The sequence below is a fragment of the Dryobates pubescens genome, chromosome 24, assembly GCF_014839835.1.
Source record: "Dryobates pubescens isolate bDryPub1 chromosome 24, bDryPub1.pri, whole genome shotgun sequence".
Lineage (NCBI taxonomy): Eukaryota > Metazoa > Chordata > Aves > Piciformes > Picidae > Dryobates > Dryobates pubescens.
Window position 1 is genome coordinate 17,577,736 of NC_071635.1, and position 17,678 is coordinate 17,595,413.

The following is a 17,678-nucleotide window of genomic DNA, read 5'->3' on the forward strand; positions in this document are numbered from 1 at the left end:
AGGCTTCTGCGGCCAACCCAAGCTCCCCTCCTCCCCCCCGCTCGCCCCCGGTTTTATTTTTGTACCCTTCTGCAACCTCCACAATAAAGTGGATAAATTCCAGCGTTAAAAAAAAAAAGAGACAGAACGACAGACAGAAAGACAGACAGAAAGACAAGAAGCCCAGCTAGCCCACACCAAAACGGACTCTGTAAACTACGATTTAAAAAAGCCAACCAACCAAAACCAACCAAAAATACCTAAAAACGAAACCCAAAACAAATCACCAAAACAAAACACCAAAACCAACATAAACCCCCAAAGCAGGCAGCGCCCCTGAACAGGCAAGCGAAAAAAAAACCCCACAAAACCAAACCCCAAAACCCTATCCAAAGAAAAGCAAAAGCAAAACCAAACCGAAAAGCAAAACCAAAACAAACCCAAAGCAAAAAAATAACCAAAACAAAACACTCCCCCCCCAAAAACCAACCAACCAACAACAGCAAAAAACACCACGAAAAGCCAAAGCAACAAATCAAACCACCCTAAAATCCAAACCGACCGAACAAAAAAAGAAACGTGAAACCAACGGAACAAAAAACAAAACAAAAAAGGGGAAAAAAGGAAAAAAAATAGGGAAAAAAGGATAAAAAAGAAAGCAAAAAGATAGAAAGAAAGAAAATAAACAATTAAATCACCAACAGGGGGAAAAAACCAAACAAACAACAAAAAACAACCAACCAAAACCCAACCGAACTGTTCCTGAGATTGAACAAAAGATACTGAAATTTATCTCTCCTTCCTTTTCTTCTTTTCTTTCCCCCTTCCTCCTGCGTCCTGGTTTCCTTCTTTAATCTCTGATGCGATCGGATTATCTGTTCCCTTTAAGTGAAGGCAGCAGACGTTTTGAAACCGGTTTAATTGATTTATCGTCCTTTGCTTGCTTTTTCTCCCCTCTCTCTCTCTTTTTGAACAGAAAGTGCATTACATTTGACTGGTCTTGCAAAGGGATTTTCTTCTTTGCAAACCGAATTCTTTTTCATATATATTAAGAAATGTTAGGCTGTTATATCACGATAGATCTTCGTTATTAGCTTTAGAAAATGAAAGGGGGGAGGGGGAAACGATTTACATTCTCGAGTATTCCACACGGTACAAAAAAAGGAAAGAAAACACACTTTGAATTCAATGAGAGCAACTAAATGAATTTTATATTCTGACTGGAAGTGGTTGTGACAATTCCCACCAGCTACTCCGTCAACCCGAGGTTGATTTTTGGGGGTGTAAGTGACTCAGACTCTGTTCCCTCTCCCTCCCCCCACCCCCTTCCCCCTTTGCACGATGTGTTTCAAAAAATACGAATAAATAGCACACGGGGCCCGCTGCTATTTGGGCCCGGGGGCAGCCACGGGGGCGAGTTTCCCTTCGGTGGCTCTGTTGCTGCCCGTTTCTGGGGCTCCCGGAGGGGAGCAGGATGGGCCTGGGGCCGGGGGGGTGAAGTGCGGCGGCCCCCGCTGTACAAAAAAAAAGAAGGTATTTTACATTTTAAATATTCACAGTAAAGAACGCCTGTGGTCGCGGTGACTCACGGTTTATTTACAAAGAGCGGCCGCCGCAACAACCGGGAGCGGGACCCGGGGCCACCGGGGTGGGATGAGGAGAAGGGGGGTGTCGCCGGGGTAGCCCCCACCGCTCCCCTACAACAAACACTGAGAGCCAGAGGGGAAACGGGCTCGCCCGCTCCACCGCAGTCCTCTTTGCTTCCCCTCCGGCTTCTCCTCCTCTTTCTCCCGGGCGTGTAGAGTCTACAAAAATAGATCTGTACATCTCCGACAGCGGCGGCGATCTGCGAGGGGCGGGGGGGGCTAGGCGGAAGTCTCCCCCTCCGGGGGGTGCAGCAGCAACCCGCTGCCCCCCGGCTTGTGTTTCTTCAGCAGCTGTGTGATCTTCTCGTCGTCCGAGTTGGGGTCCAGGGGTTTGTTGTAGTCATCATCCTCCTCCTCGTTCTCTGAAGCTCCTTTCAGCCGCTCCGTCTCCGAATCCTGCTTCTTCTTGGCCGTCGCCATCTCCGCCGCGTGTTTCTTCCGCCACTTGGTCCGTCGGTTCTGGAACCAGACCTGTCCCCGAAGACAACTGTCAGCAACCACGGCAAAGGACCACCCGCCCCGATGCCCTCCGCTGCCCCCCGGTTCCCGGGCGTGCGGCGCCGATTCCCGTTCTGTCGGTCATCAGACCATTCCCCTCCGCGGCTATCAGATCAATTCCCCCACTTCGGCCATCGGACCATTCTCTTCCTCCTCCCCCCACACCCCCCTCGGCAATCAGATCACTCCCCCAGACCCCCGGCAACGAAAAGCATCCGAGCCCCAGGACACTGCGCTCCCCGCAGCGCCGGCCACCCACCCCTTCTGAGGTCCGCGGTGGGCTTGAGGCTCTCTCTGCCCTCCTGCCCGGGATTTGGGGAAGGGTGGTTGAGCAACACATATTTGGGGCTGAATCCCTCTCCAGATGTGTTTACTCCTTGGCAGGGAGCTGACAGAGGCGAGGGAGGTATTTTCGTTGAAAGGGCATTGTATTCGCAGCCGCCGGGGCGTATTTGCGGTGACAAAAGAGGGTCTCTGGATCAGGCTGAAAGCAGAAGCACCATCGAGAGGCCATCCTGGCCGAACTCGTCAGGCACTTCGTGTGCCCGCGGCCCTGGAGCAAACAGGTCTCCGGGGTAGGAGGGGCGGTGGGTTCAGCTCGCTCTCCCAGCTCTTTTCTCCTGCTCATTGCCTGCAGCTCGGAGTTTTAATTCCAACGGAGAGTTCGGGGCGGGACGGTGCGGGTGTGGGTCGAGGTCCCTGCTTGACAGACCGGGGCTTGAGGGGACCGGGAGATTTGGGTTCTGTTTGGTTTGTTGTTTGGTTGCTTGGGGTTTTGTTTGGTTGGGTTTTTTTGGCTTGTTTGGTGATTGTTTGGGGGGTGGGGGGGGGGGCGCGGAAAGGAAAGGTGCAGGACAAATATTCCCCCCTGAAGCCTCCCATACATCCTCTCTGAGTTTCCTCAGGGAAAAGATTTCCCCTTTTTCCCGGAGCTGGGAAGGCAGCGGGCTTCCCAGTCTGACCTGGGTTTGGGTTTTACATCAGATAGGCTTTAACCGCCCGCTCCCCAGCCCCACCAGTATGGCAACGAGCGGCGAGTTGCTAGCGGGGAAGCCCCAGCCCTATACCCGCAGGCTCGGCACCTCCGGCGGCGGCGGGTCACTTTGGTTCCCCGGTTCCGAGGAAGGGAGATTGCGGTCCGCAGGCCCGCAGCTGTCGGTACGGGAGCTGCTGCTTCTCACCTTGACCTGGCTCTCGGTCATCCCCAGCGAATAGGCCAGCCGGGCTCGCTCCGGGCCCGCCAAGTATTTCGTCTGCTCGAAAGTCTTTTCCAGAGCGAAAATCTGCTGGCCAGAAAAAGTGGGTCTGGTATGTTTTCTTTTTCCGTCTTTATCCAGCAAAATTGAGCCTTGATCTGGCGGTGAGGGGGAGAGAAAGGGAAGGCACGGACACGTTAATCTACCGAGATTTGGGGAAGCGCTTCGTTCTCAAACGGTCCCGGGGAGCTACGGGGACCAGTTCCGGGAGCCGAGGGGGAGGCGGTTTGTAACGACAGTGGCGGTGCCGGCTGCTCGACTCCCTCTGTATACTTTATCTTCTTTAAAGATGGAAAAGTCGGAGCGGGCAAACGATATCGTTTGCGAGAAACGCTGCAGACAGCGCAAACGGACGGTGGGGGCAAGCCCCGCAAAGGGGAAAGTTTGTGAACACTGCTAAAAGCGACTCCGGCCCCCGAGAGTCCCCGGAGGGGACGGGAAAAGCATCACAGCCGCCTGCCCCCGAGAGGGCTCCGCTTTTCCCCGGGAACAACCGACATTTTACACGGCAAAATGAGGGGGGAACAAGGCAAACTTAAGAAACAAAAAATAAACCGAAGCAAAACCGATCCCGCTCGACTACGGCCGAGTCCGACGGTGGAGGGTCCCGGGAGCGTCTCACCGCGGTGCCCGCATGCGAGAACTCCCCCAGCACCGGGAGCGGATTCCCGGCGGGGGTTCCCCGGTCCCGCTTCCCACCACCTCGGCGCTGGGTACTCACGGGGGGCACAGGCGAGTCGAGCATCCCTCCAGGGCGGGCTCTGCATCACGCCCGGCCAGAAGATGGGCGTCCGGCCGGGCAGCTCGGCCAGCGGCTTCGGGTAGCGCCCGGCGGCCACAGCGGCGGCAGCGGCGGCAGCCCCGGGGCTGAAGTAGAGGGCAGGAGGCGGCGGCGGCGGGGGGCTGAGGCTGCCGAAGCGAGGCAGTCCGGCCAGCAGCCCGGTGGGGGCCGCCGAGGAGGAGGAGGGCGAGGCCGAGGCGAGTGCGGCCCCGGGCAGGGGCATAGAGGGCCGGCTGAGGATATCGTTGATGCCGTGAGGGGTGGCTGCCGAGAGCTGCGGCGGGGCCGAGCCCAGCGCCGAGAGCCCGCCGGTGCCCGAGGAAGAGGAGGAGGAGGCGGCGGCGGTGGGCGCCTTGAGGCCCGGAGAACCGAGCGGCGGAGAGGGAGAGGCGGAGGCGGGCGAGGCGGACGCGGAGGAGGAGGAGGCGGGCCCGGCGGGCAGGGTGTACGCGGGGTAGAGCGGTGCCTTCATCTCGGCCATACTGTGCAGGGCGGCCAGCGGCGGGCTGCCCAGCAGGAAGGCTCCCTGCCGGGGCGCGCCGTCCATCTGCCCCAGCGCCAGCATCCCCGATCCGCCGCCGGGCCGGCCCGGGGGGCCCAGGCGGCCCCTAGCACCGCGGGGCCCCGGCGGCCGGGGCCGGCCCGGGGGTACCTCCCGTACTGCTGCCACGCATCCAGCCCGAGGGGGCCGCCGCCTTCTAACGGAGAGCCGAGCGCCCGAGCGGCGGCCCCACCGCCCCGCCGGGCATCAGGGCTGTGCTTGCGCGGCCGCTGCCGGAGTTGGAAAGCCGAGCGGCGGTGCTTCCTGCCGTACGTGAGGCACAAGGCCGGCGGGGACACTCCGAGAGATGTCCCCTCGTTGCGCCTGCCGCAACCCGGGGCTCACAGCGGCGCGGGGGCCGCCCCTGCCCTCTCCCCGCCGCCCTGCATCCCTCCCGGCGCTGCTGCCCCGCTGGCTGGCTGCGGGCGCGGCTCGGGGAACACTGCCGGGCCGCCCCGCTCCCCGCCTCCTTTAGCGGGGGCACGGCGGGCAGCGGGCGCGGCGGCGGCGGCGGCGGGCGGGGGCGGGGCGGCGGCGGGTCCTGCCCACCCGTGCCGCGCCCGCCCGCCGCCAACTTCGGACCGGCCCCGCTCACTGCGCTGCCTCTCTCCTGTCTCCCCTCCCCTCGCCTCGCCTCGCCTCTCCTCTCCTTTGCGCCTCCTTTCCCCTCTTTCTTGCATCCCTCTTTCTTTTTTCCTTTCCCCCTTTCCTTGCCTTTCCCTCTCCTCTTGCCCTACTTTTAATTTTCTTTTCTCTTTCCTTTTTCATTTTCCTGACTTTTTCATTTTTATTTCCCATTAAATTTTAAATTTAATTTTCTCTCTTTCTCTTTTTCATTTTCTTTCCTCTTTCCTTTTTTCTTCCCCTTTCTCTTTCCTTTTTCCTTTCCCTTTCTCTTCTTTTTTACTTTCCCTTTCTCCTCTAATTTCTTTCCATTTTCCTCATTCTTTTTCTCTCCCCCTTCCCCCTTTTCCTCTCCCTTTTCCTTTCATTTTTCTTCTCCCTCTTCCGTTCCCTTTTCCTTTTTTTTCTTTGCATTTTCTCCTTTCCCCCCTCTTCTTTCTTCTTTCACATTTACTTTGCACTTTTCCTCTCCTTTTGTTTTCTTTTTTTTTTCTGTTGATTTTATTTTTCTTTTCCTATTTTCTCGCTTTCGTTTCTTTTCTTTCGCCATTTTCTTTAGTTTTTCATTTTATTTCTTTTGTCTCTTTATTTTTTTTTGCTCTCGTTCCTTATCTCTTCCTCTTTTATCTCTCCTCACACGCCCCATTCACTCTCCATACTCTTTATTCTTGCTTTTCTTCCTCCTTCCTCTCCGCCTTGTCTCCCTCCATGTATCTCCGTGCCCCGTGAACGACTGCGGGGAGCGGAGCCGCTGCCTCCTGCTCTCGCCTGTCCCGGCCCTGCAGCGAGCTGGTGACAGCGCGGCACGGGCACGGCACGGCCTCCCTGCCTGGTTCTGGACCCGAGTGGGTGCTCTCTGTGTATTCGCCCCGCGGAACACCGGCGGCTGTCCGGTGTTGCATCTCCCCGTCCCGCCGTAAAGAGCCCCCTCGACTCCTGTCCCCAGCGTCCCGGGCTGCTCCCGGCGCTTCTCATCGCCTGGGGCTGGAAGGGAAAATGTCCCCTGTGGAACGTTCCAGGGAGGGAAGGGCGCTGCAAAATCACGCCGCACGATTTGTATCCTGTGCTGCCCGTGCCCGTGGGGAGCTCCATTTCCTCCTGCCGGGGGGGTGAAGAAAAAAAAAAGGAAAAAAAGGGGGGAAAGGCTGGCAGTGTCATTCCCATTTGACTTAATTTTTTGTCATTACAGATCTTAGATAAATCAGAAGCGCGTCGATCGTCGACCTCGGACGGTGCTTGCTTCTATTTCTATGCATCCCTTAGAATTGTTTTAATTTCATTCACAAAGCAGTAAAAAAACTCTGCCTTGGAGGAAGGTCGCACCAAGCAGCACCTTTCCTCGCCGTACCTTTTGTGCTAGCACCTCAGACGCCGGTGTTTAAATCTCCAGGGCTGATTTTGCTTTTGTTTTTATCTAAATTATTATAAAACTACCCCCCCCCCCCCAAAAAAAAAAAGTCCTTTCCTGCCGGTTCCACTGGAGCCAGCGAGCAGCCCCGCACCGCCGGAATCGCCGGGGCTCAGCTGCGGCAGCAGCGGTGGGGAGGATGGGGCGGGGGGGGGGAAGGGGGGCTGCTTCTACAACCGATCCCTGTGCGTTTTAGCTGTGAGGAGAACTAACACTGGTTTGGATGCGTAGAGGCTGCGTGGCCAGTACCCAGGGAAGTTGCTTCTCCTCCCTTCCCGGTGCAGGGACCGGGGTCTGCACTACTGGGTGGGGGAGGACAGGGGCTCCCCTCGCCGCCCCGGACCCGCTGCTACCCTCCTCGAAGCGCCCCGAGGAACCTTTCCCGGGGTGGCCACCGGCAGCGGCGGCATTGAAACGGCAGGACCGGAGGAACCGGGGCCTGAGCCCACAGGGATGGATGCGGCTGCCCTTCGCCTGCTTCTTCAGAGTGGTCATGCCGGGCCCCGCTGCGGGCTGCGAGGTCGCTGGGGGCTGCTGCGGGCAGCCGGCGGGGCCAGCGCTGTGCTCTGTTCCCTTCCGTCTCACCGGTACCGGCTGTTCCCCTGGCTCCGTGCTGCCTTCGCAGTGAAACGGGTGCTCAGCGCCCAGCACCCCCGGGAAAAGCAAAATAGAACAGTCGCTCCCGCACAAAGCTCCTCTCCTCCCTCCTTTCTGCACGGAAGTGTTAGTACCAGACCTGGTGGAGTTAGAGAATGGTTGGGCTCGATGATCGGGAAGGTCTTTTCTAACCGAAACTATTCTAGGAATCTGTGAAGAGCTGGAACAGGAGCTGTCGTTTCGGGACTGCACCTTCATCCCAGGTGTTCGAGAGAGAGTTTGGACTCCGAAGCAGCCATCAGCATCCCCTCCTTTCTGTGTCTCTCACAATTGTCACCCAGAAATATTTAAAAACACCGATATTTGGATCTTTTCCACACTCAGCTTCTCTTTTCCCTGCTTCTCCACACTCATCTTTTCTTTTCCCCAAGTACAGCCGCAGACAGGCGAAGTTCGACAGCGGCCGGGGGCTGTGTCGAGGCCACTCCGCAGTGGAGCAGGGAGGAGGGGGGCACCCGAAGCAGCCATAGGAGTAAAATCCACCCCAGTCCAAACTTCGCCACCGTGGTGAACAAATCTCAGAGCCAAGCCGCTCTTTGAGCAAAGGTGGGTACCGAGCGGGACCCGCTTTGGCCGGGGCTGCTCGGTAATACCCAGCGGGCTGCTCTTCACCTGGTCTCATCACAAGCACTTCCACCGCCCAGTTGTAAATAAAGCAACTACGAAGTGAAATAACAGACGAGTGAGAGGCTGGGGAGGGAACCGAGGGGGTGCGAGTGGAGAGAAGTGAGCAACCAGAGGGGCAGAGGCTGTGGGAGGCTCCCCAGCTGTGAGGGACCACGGGCTGGAGGAGGTGGATGGGGCTGGGAGGGGTGTGATGGAGACCCCGGGCACACGGAGAGGAAGTGGAGATCTGAGTCAAGAGGTACACAGAAGGAAAATTGTCAGGAAAAGCTGCCGTTGCCTCCTTGCTCTTTGGAGATATGTAGCAGGTGTAGGAAGTGTGAGTGCTGAGCACGTCTGACGTTCGTGGCAGCCGGAGTGGTCCTGCCGTGTCTGAAAGGGGAAAAGAAACAAACGATGAGAACACCTAAAATGTCCAAGTTCAAAGTGTTTGGGCAGAGCAGGGTTAGGTATTCTCCCACCTGATGGAGTGGAGACCCCAACTGCAGCTCGCCACACCGTGCCACCTGTGGAGCCCAGCTGTGCCCGGGATGCTGCCTCCGGAGGGGGCGGGGGGAGGGCGGGGAGGGATGATTCTGCCCTGCCCGGAGCAATTTCAGCCCTCCAGCAGTGTGGACAGATACCAGGGACTCCACCTTGGCCAGCGGCCGCCCCGGGAAGCCATCGTGAGCAGAGAGGGGTTTGTCTGAGCTAAATCAAGCAGTCCCTTGCCATTCTCCCACGTTCCTCGTCGCAGGCTCTGTGCTTGAAGCGGTGGAGGGCTACCGAGGCACCATAAAGCCACTGCTTCGTTTGTTGCCTGCCCTGCGTGGTGGAACGGAGCCCAGCCAGCAAAGCCTAATGCTCTTCTGGTTGCTAATTCCAACTCTTCATCAAGATCTGATTACCAAAAAGGAAGACAGAGCATAAAAATGCTATAAAGATTTAGCATGTTTCTATCTTGCCCATAACTCACGCCACAAATGTGTCCATTATGGCATTCAGTCTAGCAGGAAAATTGTGATGTTGTTGCAAGATTCCCTCCAGCAGAGCTGCTGCCAATGGTGATGAATAATCTCAGCCCATATGCTTAGCTCTATACAACTCCATAGTACCAGCAGGCTCCCTCTCTGCTTCCTCCCAACCACGGAATAGCTGAAGAACAGTAAAAGCTAATTAAAAATAGTTAATAGGTTAATCAGACTTGGTCTTATATTTATCTAATGCAGAAGGCTGATTCTTTAGTGATGTAGCTGTGAGGCATTACCCTGAGCCAAGAAGATGAATCAGACATTTAATGGAGATGTGGAAACGGAAATTTCTTGTAAGGCTACAGAATCTCAAGCCAATAATACACTAAAATATCATAAAATCAGCATTAACATTCCACACAGGAAATGCCACCCTCTCTGTCCTCTCTTCCTAGGTGATAAACTGAGGCAAAACTGGCCAGAAAAGTTGTCAGGAGCCAGGCTTTTGGATGTATCTCACCTGGGCTTTATTTCATTTGGTTTTTTTTTGTCCCTGGGCATCTGCCTGCAGAGCTCTGGTGGCAGCCAAAGACAGAGGCATCACCTCACCAGCGACCCCAGCAGGTTACAACTTCACTGGCATCCCCAGCTTCCAGATGCACCCAGAGGTGAATGCCTCCAGAAGATCACCTTCAGAGGGGCCCCTCAGAGGGGCTTCAGAGGGCCAAGGGCCAGCTGTAGCTGGGGGCTGCACTGGAGATGCCAGCCTGGCACTGATACCACTTTGTGTTCTTTATTTGATCTGACCACACAGGAATGGTTTCTGTGTGTAACAGCTTCCCCTCTCCAGCTGCCAGTGGATGCTGTGAGCTCTGTCTTCCCCAGGGGCTTCCAGCCACTGCTGAGGACATGCTCTGCCACTGTGCTGCTCTGTCACAGAACCACAGAATGATGTGGGTTGGAAGTGACCTCCAGAGGCCATCTAGTCCAGCACCTCTGCTAGAGCAAGGTCGTGTGGAGCAGCATGCCCAGGATTGCAATGTCCAGGGCAGGTCTGGAGTCTCTCCAGAGCAGGAGGCTCCACAACCTTTCTGGGCAGCCGGCTGCAGGCCTCCAGCACCCTCACACCAAAGGATTTTTTCCTCCTGTTTAAGTGAAACCTTCCGGGTTCCATTTTGTGTCCCTGGCCCCTTGCCTTGTCACTGGACAGGGTCTGGTCCACCCTTCAGCTCTTACTGAGCCTGGGTCAGATCCCTTCTGGGGCTACTCTTCTCCAGGCTCTCAGCCCCGGGGCTCTCAGCCTTTGCTCCTCACAATGACGCTTCAGGTGCCTCAGCAGCTTTGTAGCCTCCGCTCTCTCCAGTAGTTCCCTGCACCTCTTGAACTGGGGAGCCCGGAACGGGACCCAGTACTCCAGCTGTGACCTGCCTCAACCTGCTGCTGGCCACACTCTTCTGCATGCGCTGCAGGAATCCACTGCCATGGACTCCCTGGCCGTGAGGGCACACTGCTGGCTGGTGCTGTGGTTCACACCCTGACTGAAATCCTGTCTCCACCAGGGCTGTACCCAGAATATCTGCTGAGGAAGGCTGGGACTGTGATCAGGCACACATGAAAAGATATGGGAGCAGGACTTGGACACTGCCTTTTAAAGATATGGAGCAGGAGGGTGCTGCAGTCTGCTGCTTAGTCATCTCTGTAGTCATTCAGAATTCCTTTTCCTTTCCTTAGATTAGATGTTCCAGCGTTTTCCATATCCTTAAGGAAGGCAAAATATTTGTCTCCTTTCTAGAGCAGCAAAAATATCTGGTAGCAGAGCATGGTTGCTTCTGCTTTTGATTTGTGATTGCTGGTCCAGCCTGACACCTGCTGGGGGAAAGCCAGGAGGAGGGATTACAGCAGCAGTGCCTCCATCTGCCCGGGATCCACAGCTTCTCCTAGTTCAGTCCTGCTCCCAGCCCTTCTCTCACCTCCTGCCCAAACCTCACGCCTCCCTCTGGGCAGTACCAGCCCACCTGACCACCACCTTTGTCATTCCACCACGCTGGGGAAGTGACATCAACCACCCTAACATGGCCACAGGGACCTGCTGCAGAGCACCCAGCATCTGCTGCCATCCTGGCTCTGCAGCCCTGCTAGCAATATCCATGTGGCATCACTGACTGCCAGGATCCCATTTATCCTCTCTAGTGCTCAGCATCTCCCTCTTTGTCTGTTCCTGTGTGGTGCCAAGAGGTGCAGCTGGCACAGATGTGCCTGTGACGTGATGTGGTGTTTAGAGAAGGTGTTTTCCACCAGCCACATCCCTGTCCTTGTGGCAGGGATAGGGATGATCCGTCTTTCCCTTGGAAATGGGAGCAGCTGGGGACTGCTGCTGCCTCTGCCCACATCACTCTGCAGGGTGATTGTTTTTCAGTGGCCTGCTTGATCTCCAGGTGGGCTTGGGGAATCCTGTGAAGACTGTCAGGCACAGGAAAGGGAACTGTTTTAGGAACCTTCTACTAACTCAGGAGGCCACCAGCAGCCTAGCCTGGAGCAGAAGTGGTGTGGGTGGCAGGAGCAGGGCAGGGCACTGCTGAGGCCACAGCTTGAGTGCTGGGTTCAGGTTTGGGCTCCTGACTGCAAGAAGGAGCTTGAGGAGCTGGAGCAGGGCCAGGGAAGGGCAGGAAAGGTGGGGAAGGGTCTGGGGAAGAGGGCTGGGGAGGAGCAGCTGAGGGAGCTGGGGGTGGGGAGTGTGGAGCAGAGGAGGCTGAGGGAGACCACCTTGCTCTCTGCAGCTCCCTGAGAGGAGGCTGCAGCCAGGGGGGGTTGGGTTCTGCTCCCTAGTCTCAGGTGATAGGAGAGGAAATGACCTCATGTTGCACCAGGGGAGGTTTAAGTTGGACATTATGATAAACTTCTTGACTTTAAGGGTTCTCAAAGCCTGGCCCAAGCTGCTCAGGGAGGTGGTAGAGTTCCCATCCCTGCAGGTGTTCCAGAAACCTGTGGCCATGGCAGCGGGGGCCATGGTTTAGTGGCCACGGTGGTGTTAGGTCGATGGTTGCACTGGATGATCTTGGAGGCCTTTTCCAACCTGAAGCATTTTATGGCTCTCTAACAGTCATGCAAAAAGGTCCATGGTGTAGGCCAGATGTGCACCAGCAAGGACAAGGAGCAGTGATGCTCTTCTCCCTCCCTCACCTTTTCTTGGGGGCCATAAGGGAAGCCCCCTCCCAAGTCCCCTTCCTTTTTCTTCCCAGATCCTGCAGGAATGCCCTGTTGTGTGCTTTATGTGCACATGGTTGTTGGGCATGGGCCCAGGCTCTACGCTGGCATCCATGGGAGCTCTTCCTTCATGTGGATAACCAGGCCTGCTGCGAGCTAGAATTGATGGAATTGTTGGCCTGAAATGGTGCCAGGGGAGGGTCAGGTTGGAGAGGAGGAAAAATGTGTTTGCTGCAAGAGTGGTCAGGGATTGGCAGAGGCTGCCCAGGGAGCTGGTGGAGTCCCCATGCCTGGAGGTGCTCCAGAAACCTGTGGCCATGGCATTGAGGCCATGGTTTGGTGACCATGGTGGGGTTGGGTTGCTGGTTGGATTTCCAGAGATCTTTTCCAACTGAAGCAATTCTATGATTCTAATGTCTGACTTTACTTTGGTTTAGCAGCAAAAAAGCTATGGAAATTGAACAGGCATAGCTGGAGCTTTCCTGTAGTTTCCTTAGGTCTGTGAGGCAGATATTTAGGACAGGATGTCACCCATATCGATCCTGCAGCAGCCTCCTGAGGACATCAGCAGAGAGCTCTGCCTAGAAATTGTTGGCACAGGGTGGTCCAGTGTCAGGGAACTGGAAATCATTAAATTGATGAGCTAATGGGGGAAGCAGCAGAAGCAGCCCTGATGTGCAGACTTTTTTATGATCTTTTTATCACATTTCAGTGTTTTCCATCACAGCAGGGCTGGAGGCCTGCAGCCACTATAGAGACACAGAACCACAGAGTGCTCTGGGCTGGAAGGGAGCTCCAAGGCTCCTCCAGGCCAAGCCCCTGCCCTCAGCAGGGACATCCTCCCCTGCAGCAGCTTGCCCAGAGCCCTCTCCAGCCGCCCCTGCAAGCTCTCCAGCCATGGGGCCACAACCACCTCCCTGGGCAACCTCTTGCAGGCTTCCAGCAGCCTCCTGGGGCACAACTTGTTCCTCACATCCAAGCTCCAGCTGCTCTGCTCTCATCTCAACCCATTGCCCCTGGGGCTGTCCCTGCAGCCCTTTGGCAGCAGTCCCTCTGCAGCCTGCTTGCAGCCCCTGCAGGGACTGGCAGCTGCTCTGGGCTCTGCCTGCAGCCTTCTCTTCTGCAGGCTCAACACCCCCAGCTCCCTCAGCCTGGCCCCACAGCAGAGCTGCTCCAACCCCCTAATAATTTTTGTGGCCTTCTCTGCTCCATTGGGCCCATGTTGAGGGCTCAGACCCAGGGAGAGGAAAAAAATGTGGGGAGTGGCACACTTGGGACATGGCTTCCCTCAAGAGAGGTTTGGGGCCATTCCCAGAGCTGTGGGCTGGTTCCTGCTGCTGCAGGACAGGACCTGGTGCTGCCAGGGTTGTTCCCAGTGTGTTCCCATCATTGCCAGTGTTGCAGGTCAGGTCCTGGGGCTACAGGCCAGTTTCAGGCTCTGCAGGGCAGTTTCTGGTGTTGCAAACTGGGTCCCAGTGCTGCCAGTGATGTTCCCGGTGCTGCCAGGGGTGTTCCTGGTGCTGCCAGTGGTGTTCTCGGTGCTGCCAGTGATGTTCCTGGTGCTGCCAGTGTGTTCCTGTTGCTGCCAGTGATGTTCCCGGTGCTGCCATTGTGTTCCCGGTGCTGCCAGTGATGTTCCCGGTGCTGCCATTGTGTTCCCGGTGCTGCCAGTGATGTTCCCGGTGCTGTCAGTGATGTTCCCGGTGCTGCCAGTGATGTTCCTGGTGCTGCCAGTGTGTTCCTGTTGCTGCCAGTGATGTTCCCGGTGCTGCCATTGTGTTCCCGGTGCTGCCAGTGATGTTCCCGGTGCTGCCAGTGATGTTCCCGGTGCTACCATTGTGTTCCCGGTGCTGCCAGTGATGTTCCCGGTGCTGTCAGTGATGTTCCTGTTGCTGCCAGTGATGTTCCCGGTGCTGCCATTGTGTTCCCGGTGCTGCCAGTGATGTTCCCGGTGCTGTCAGTGATGTTCCCGGTGCTGCCATTGTGTTCCCGGTGCTGACAGTGATGTTCCCGGTGCTGACAGTGATGTTCCCGGTGCTGCCAGTGCTGTTTCCAGAGCTGCAGCAGGGTCCCAGTGCTCTGGACTTGTTGCTGATGCTGCGAGCCGGGTCCCGTTGCTGCCGGTGCGCTCCCGCTGGTGTCCCGGCGCGGCGGCCGCAGCCCGGTGCTCGCTCCGGCAGCTCCACCTAGCGAGAAGCGCTGTCCCCAGCCGGCTCTGCTCTGCTGCTGGGATCCGAAGTGGGTCGCCGTCTTCCTGTCCTCAGCCCTGGTCCTCCCCGTCCCATCCAGAGGTCCGGCAGAGGCAAGCTGCCCTCCAGCAATGCCACCCGAAGTGCCCGGCTCTCCTGGCAGAGCCTCCCCAGGAGCAAGGCTGGAAGAGAGAAGATCTGGATGGACTCGATGGTCCCCGGAGGCCCTTCCAGCTCCTAACATCCTCTGATCTCAGAGAAGAGCACAAGGAACCTGTTGGGAAGTGTTCTCAGGCTTTACACTCCAGGACACCACCTGGAGTCCTGTGTCCAGCTCTGAGCCCCCAGCACGAGAAGGTCATGGAACTGTTGGAGAGGATCCAGAGGAGGCCACAAAGATGATCAAAGGCCTGGAGAACCTTCCTTATGGCAACAGGCTGATAGCTGGAGAAGAGTAGGCTGCAGGGAGACCTCAGAGCAGCCTTCGTGAAGGAGTCCTCAGGAGAGCTGGGGAGGGAAATCTGACACAGGCATGGAGTGGCAGGCTGTGGGGTGATGGTTTCAAACTGGAAGGAGCTGGATTGTGATGAGACATGAGGAAGCAATTCTTGCCTGTGAGGGTGGTGAGGCACTGGAACAGGTTGCCCAGAGAAATTGTGGAGGCTCCACACCTGCCCATGGCATGGGGCTGGAATTAGAAGACCTTTAAAGATCCCTTCCAGTCCAAGCCCGCTGCGATCCTAGGGAACATGATGCTGTCAGCCTTTCTCTTACAGCCTTCTGGCCAAGCTCTCAGCTGAGGCATCCCAGTGACAGCTCAAGTGGCCTACAGCAGTTTTATCTCAATACTGCTATGCCTTAGCTTTTTGCTTGTGAATCACATCCACACCTTACCAACCTTCTCTTGCTCCAAGACTCTTCTCTGAACCCAGGCAGGCTCAGCAGGGCCCTGATGGCTTGACCCTGCTGGTCCTGGCCTGGCCTAGGCCAGGAGGACAAGAGGCTGGTTAGTCTCAGTGTGTGGGCAAATCTTGAAGGGATTCACTATGGGCTGCCTGGGCCAGTCCCCCTGCCCCATCAGAGTAGATCTGAGGCTCTCCCTCCCATCACCATGAAGTGTGAGCATGTCATGTCCTGAAAGAGACCAAATGCTGGACTGCAACTTTGGTACTTCAGAACAATTTGATTGACAGAGGAGCCAGGGTGTGCCCAGGTGGGCAAGAAGGCCACCAGCAGCTCAGCCTGGATCAGCAGTGGTGTGGGCAGCAGGAGCAGGGCAGGGATTGTCCCCCTGGACTCAGCATTGGGCTTGACCCTGATGATCCCTCAGCTTGCTCCTGAAGATGCCATCCATGGGCTGCAATCCCTTGTTGGGCTCACCTAAGCTGTCTGCTGCTTCCCACATTTGCCACCTCTGCCTTCCTGCAGCCCCAGGTGGCACCCAAGGTGGAGCAGTGCCCTTGGTCTGCAGGCCAGCCCTTGGCAGGAGCTCTGCCATCAGGTTCTCAGTGTTAGTATGAGAAGTTTCAGGGGAAAACTGAATGGAGTTTCAGAGAAAAACTTCAAGAAGGGCAAGGGTAAAGTCTTCCACCTGGGAAAGAACAACCCCATGGAGCAGGACAGTTGGGGACTGAGCTGCTGGAGAGCAGTGAAGGGAAAAGGACCTGAGGGGTCCTGGTGGATGGGAGGTTGACCATGAGCCAGCAATGTGCACTTGTGGTCAGGGAGGCCAAGGGCATCCTGGGCTGCATTAGAAGGGCTGTGCTGAGTAGGTCAGAGAGGTTCTGCTGCCCCCCTGCTCTGCCCTGCTGAGGCCACACCTGGAATCTTGTGTCCAGTTCTGGGCCCCTCAGAAGAAGACAGAAGGGGGGCCTGAAACTCTCCCCCCTGGGCTGCAGTGCTGGCTGCTGGGCTCAGGCTGGGAGCTGCTTGCTTGCTCCCCCCAGGGAGCCTCTTGCAGTGCCACGAGGAGCAGAAAAGACACCAAGAGGCTGGAGACAAAGGGCAGGGAGAGCTCCCTCCCCACATCTGCTCCTGGGGAAAAGACAGTCTTGATCTGGGGAAACCAAATCAACTCAACTGAGACCAACCCCCCTCTCCCCCCCGATTTCCCAGCTGAATCACAGCAGCAGCTGGAGGTCTGGAATACAACCTGTCCTCCCAGCCCCTGCCTGCTTCCTGGGGCCAGCTCTGCTCTCTCCTTCCCACCCGTGCAACAGAGAGGCAGGCAAGGGAGGTCCTGCTCCGTGCCAAGCCACTCCGTGTTGTTTCCTCCCCAGGAGGAAAGCTCCTCAGGGTGCTGGCCTGCAGCAGGGGTTGTGTCCCTGGCACAGCAGGCCCTGGGCTGCAGTGCTCTCAGCCATGCAGCGCTGCGGCGGTGCTGTCCTCTCCGAGGTGCTGACTGCCTCGGCCTCGGCCACAGGCAGCTGCAGTCTGGAGGGCAGCAAGGAAGCTTCTGGCAGCTTCTGGCGTGAGCTCTGCCATAGTCCCTGCCCTGCTGCCAGAGCCCTGCTGCCAGAGCCCTGCTGCCAGAGCCCTGCTGCCAGAGCCCTGCCAGACACGAGCCCGGCACATCCCTTCAAGCCCAGAAGTCTGCTGCATCCCTCTGCAGGGGCAGGGAAGAGTTCCCCGAGGGAGCTGCAAGTGCCTGAGGTGCTGTGCCCATCCCCATCGGGCGGCCAGGAACGGCCCCTGGGCAGCTGCCCCTGCCGGCGCCTGGCAACGGGCACAACACAGCCCCTCTGCCCTGCTGCCGCTGCAGCCCTTCAGCCCTGCTCCTGGGCCAGCCCTCTGCTGCCAGCGCCTCCAAGCACCCCCCCCAGCCCTTCTCCCCTGTGCCAGCCCCTTCCCCACTGCCTGTCCACATCCCAGCCCGTGATGGAGAAAGGGAGGAAGAGGAAACTTGCACTGCGAGAGGTGGGCAGCCCGGGGTGCAGCCGGCTGGGCAGGCCTGAGCCTGCCCCCTGGGGGTGGCATGGGCCGGGGACCCTCCTCTGGGGACCCCGTGGGGGCGGGAGCCCTGCGTGTGCCGGGCTGATGGCACAGGGCTGCTTGCTGGCAGCAGCTGCCTCCTGCCCGCAGCCTGAGCTGCTGCCTTTGCTGCCCCTTGCCAGGCTGGCCCCTCGGCACCCCAGGGCTCCCCACAGTGCAAGGGAGGGTGCAGGAGCCAGCAGCACAGGGTAAGGAGCCTCTGGGTGCCAAGGCAGGCATGGGGCCAGGCTCCGTGCCCAGGGCCCCCCAGGGGCGGCCAGCAGGAGCACTCAGCCCTGCCCTCTCTGCTCTGGCAGATGCAGAGGAGCTGGAAGGCATCCAAGGAGAGGA

General features: G+C 57.5%; 1 protein-coding gene across 1 annotated transcript; it reads right to left on the reverse strand.

Annotated features, from left to right (window-relative positions):
- Nucleotides 1-1,083: 1,083 nt before the first annotated feature.
- NKX6-1 (NK6 homeobox 1) lies at nt 1,084-5,142 on the reverse strand. The gene is made up of 3 exons (XM_054172657.1): nt 4,101-5,142; nt 3,305-3,477; nt 1,084-2,096 (listed from the first exon to the last, which is right to left on the reverse strand). The coding sequence occupies exons 1-3, from the start codon at nt 4,723-4,725 to the stop codon at nt 1,845-1,847; spliced, it is 1,050 nt and encodes a 349-aa protein (XP_054028632.1). The 5' UTR covers nt 4,726-5,142; the 3' UTR covers nt 1,084-1,844.
- Nucleotides 5,143-17,678: the final 12,536 nt, after the last annotated feature.

Coding starts and splice junctions, on each gene's coding strand:
- NKX6-1 (XM_054172657.1), bottom strand. CDS start 4,725: ATGCTGGCGCTGGGGCAGATGGACGGCGCGCCCCGGCAGGGAGCCTTC. Junction 3,478..4,100: donor TCGACTCGCCTGTGCCCCCC/GTGAGTACCCAG, acceptor CCTCACCGCCAG/ATCAAGGCTCAATTTTGCTG. Junction 2,097..3,304: donor TGACCGAGAGCCAGGTCAAG/GTGAGAAGCAGC, acceptor CTTCGGGGACAG/GTCTGGTTCCAGAACCGACG.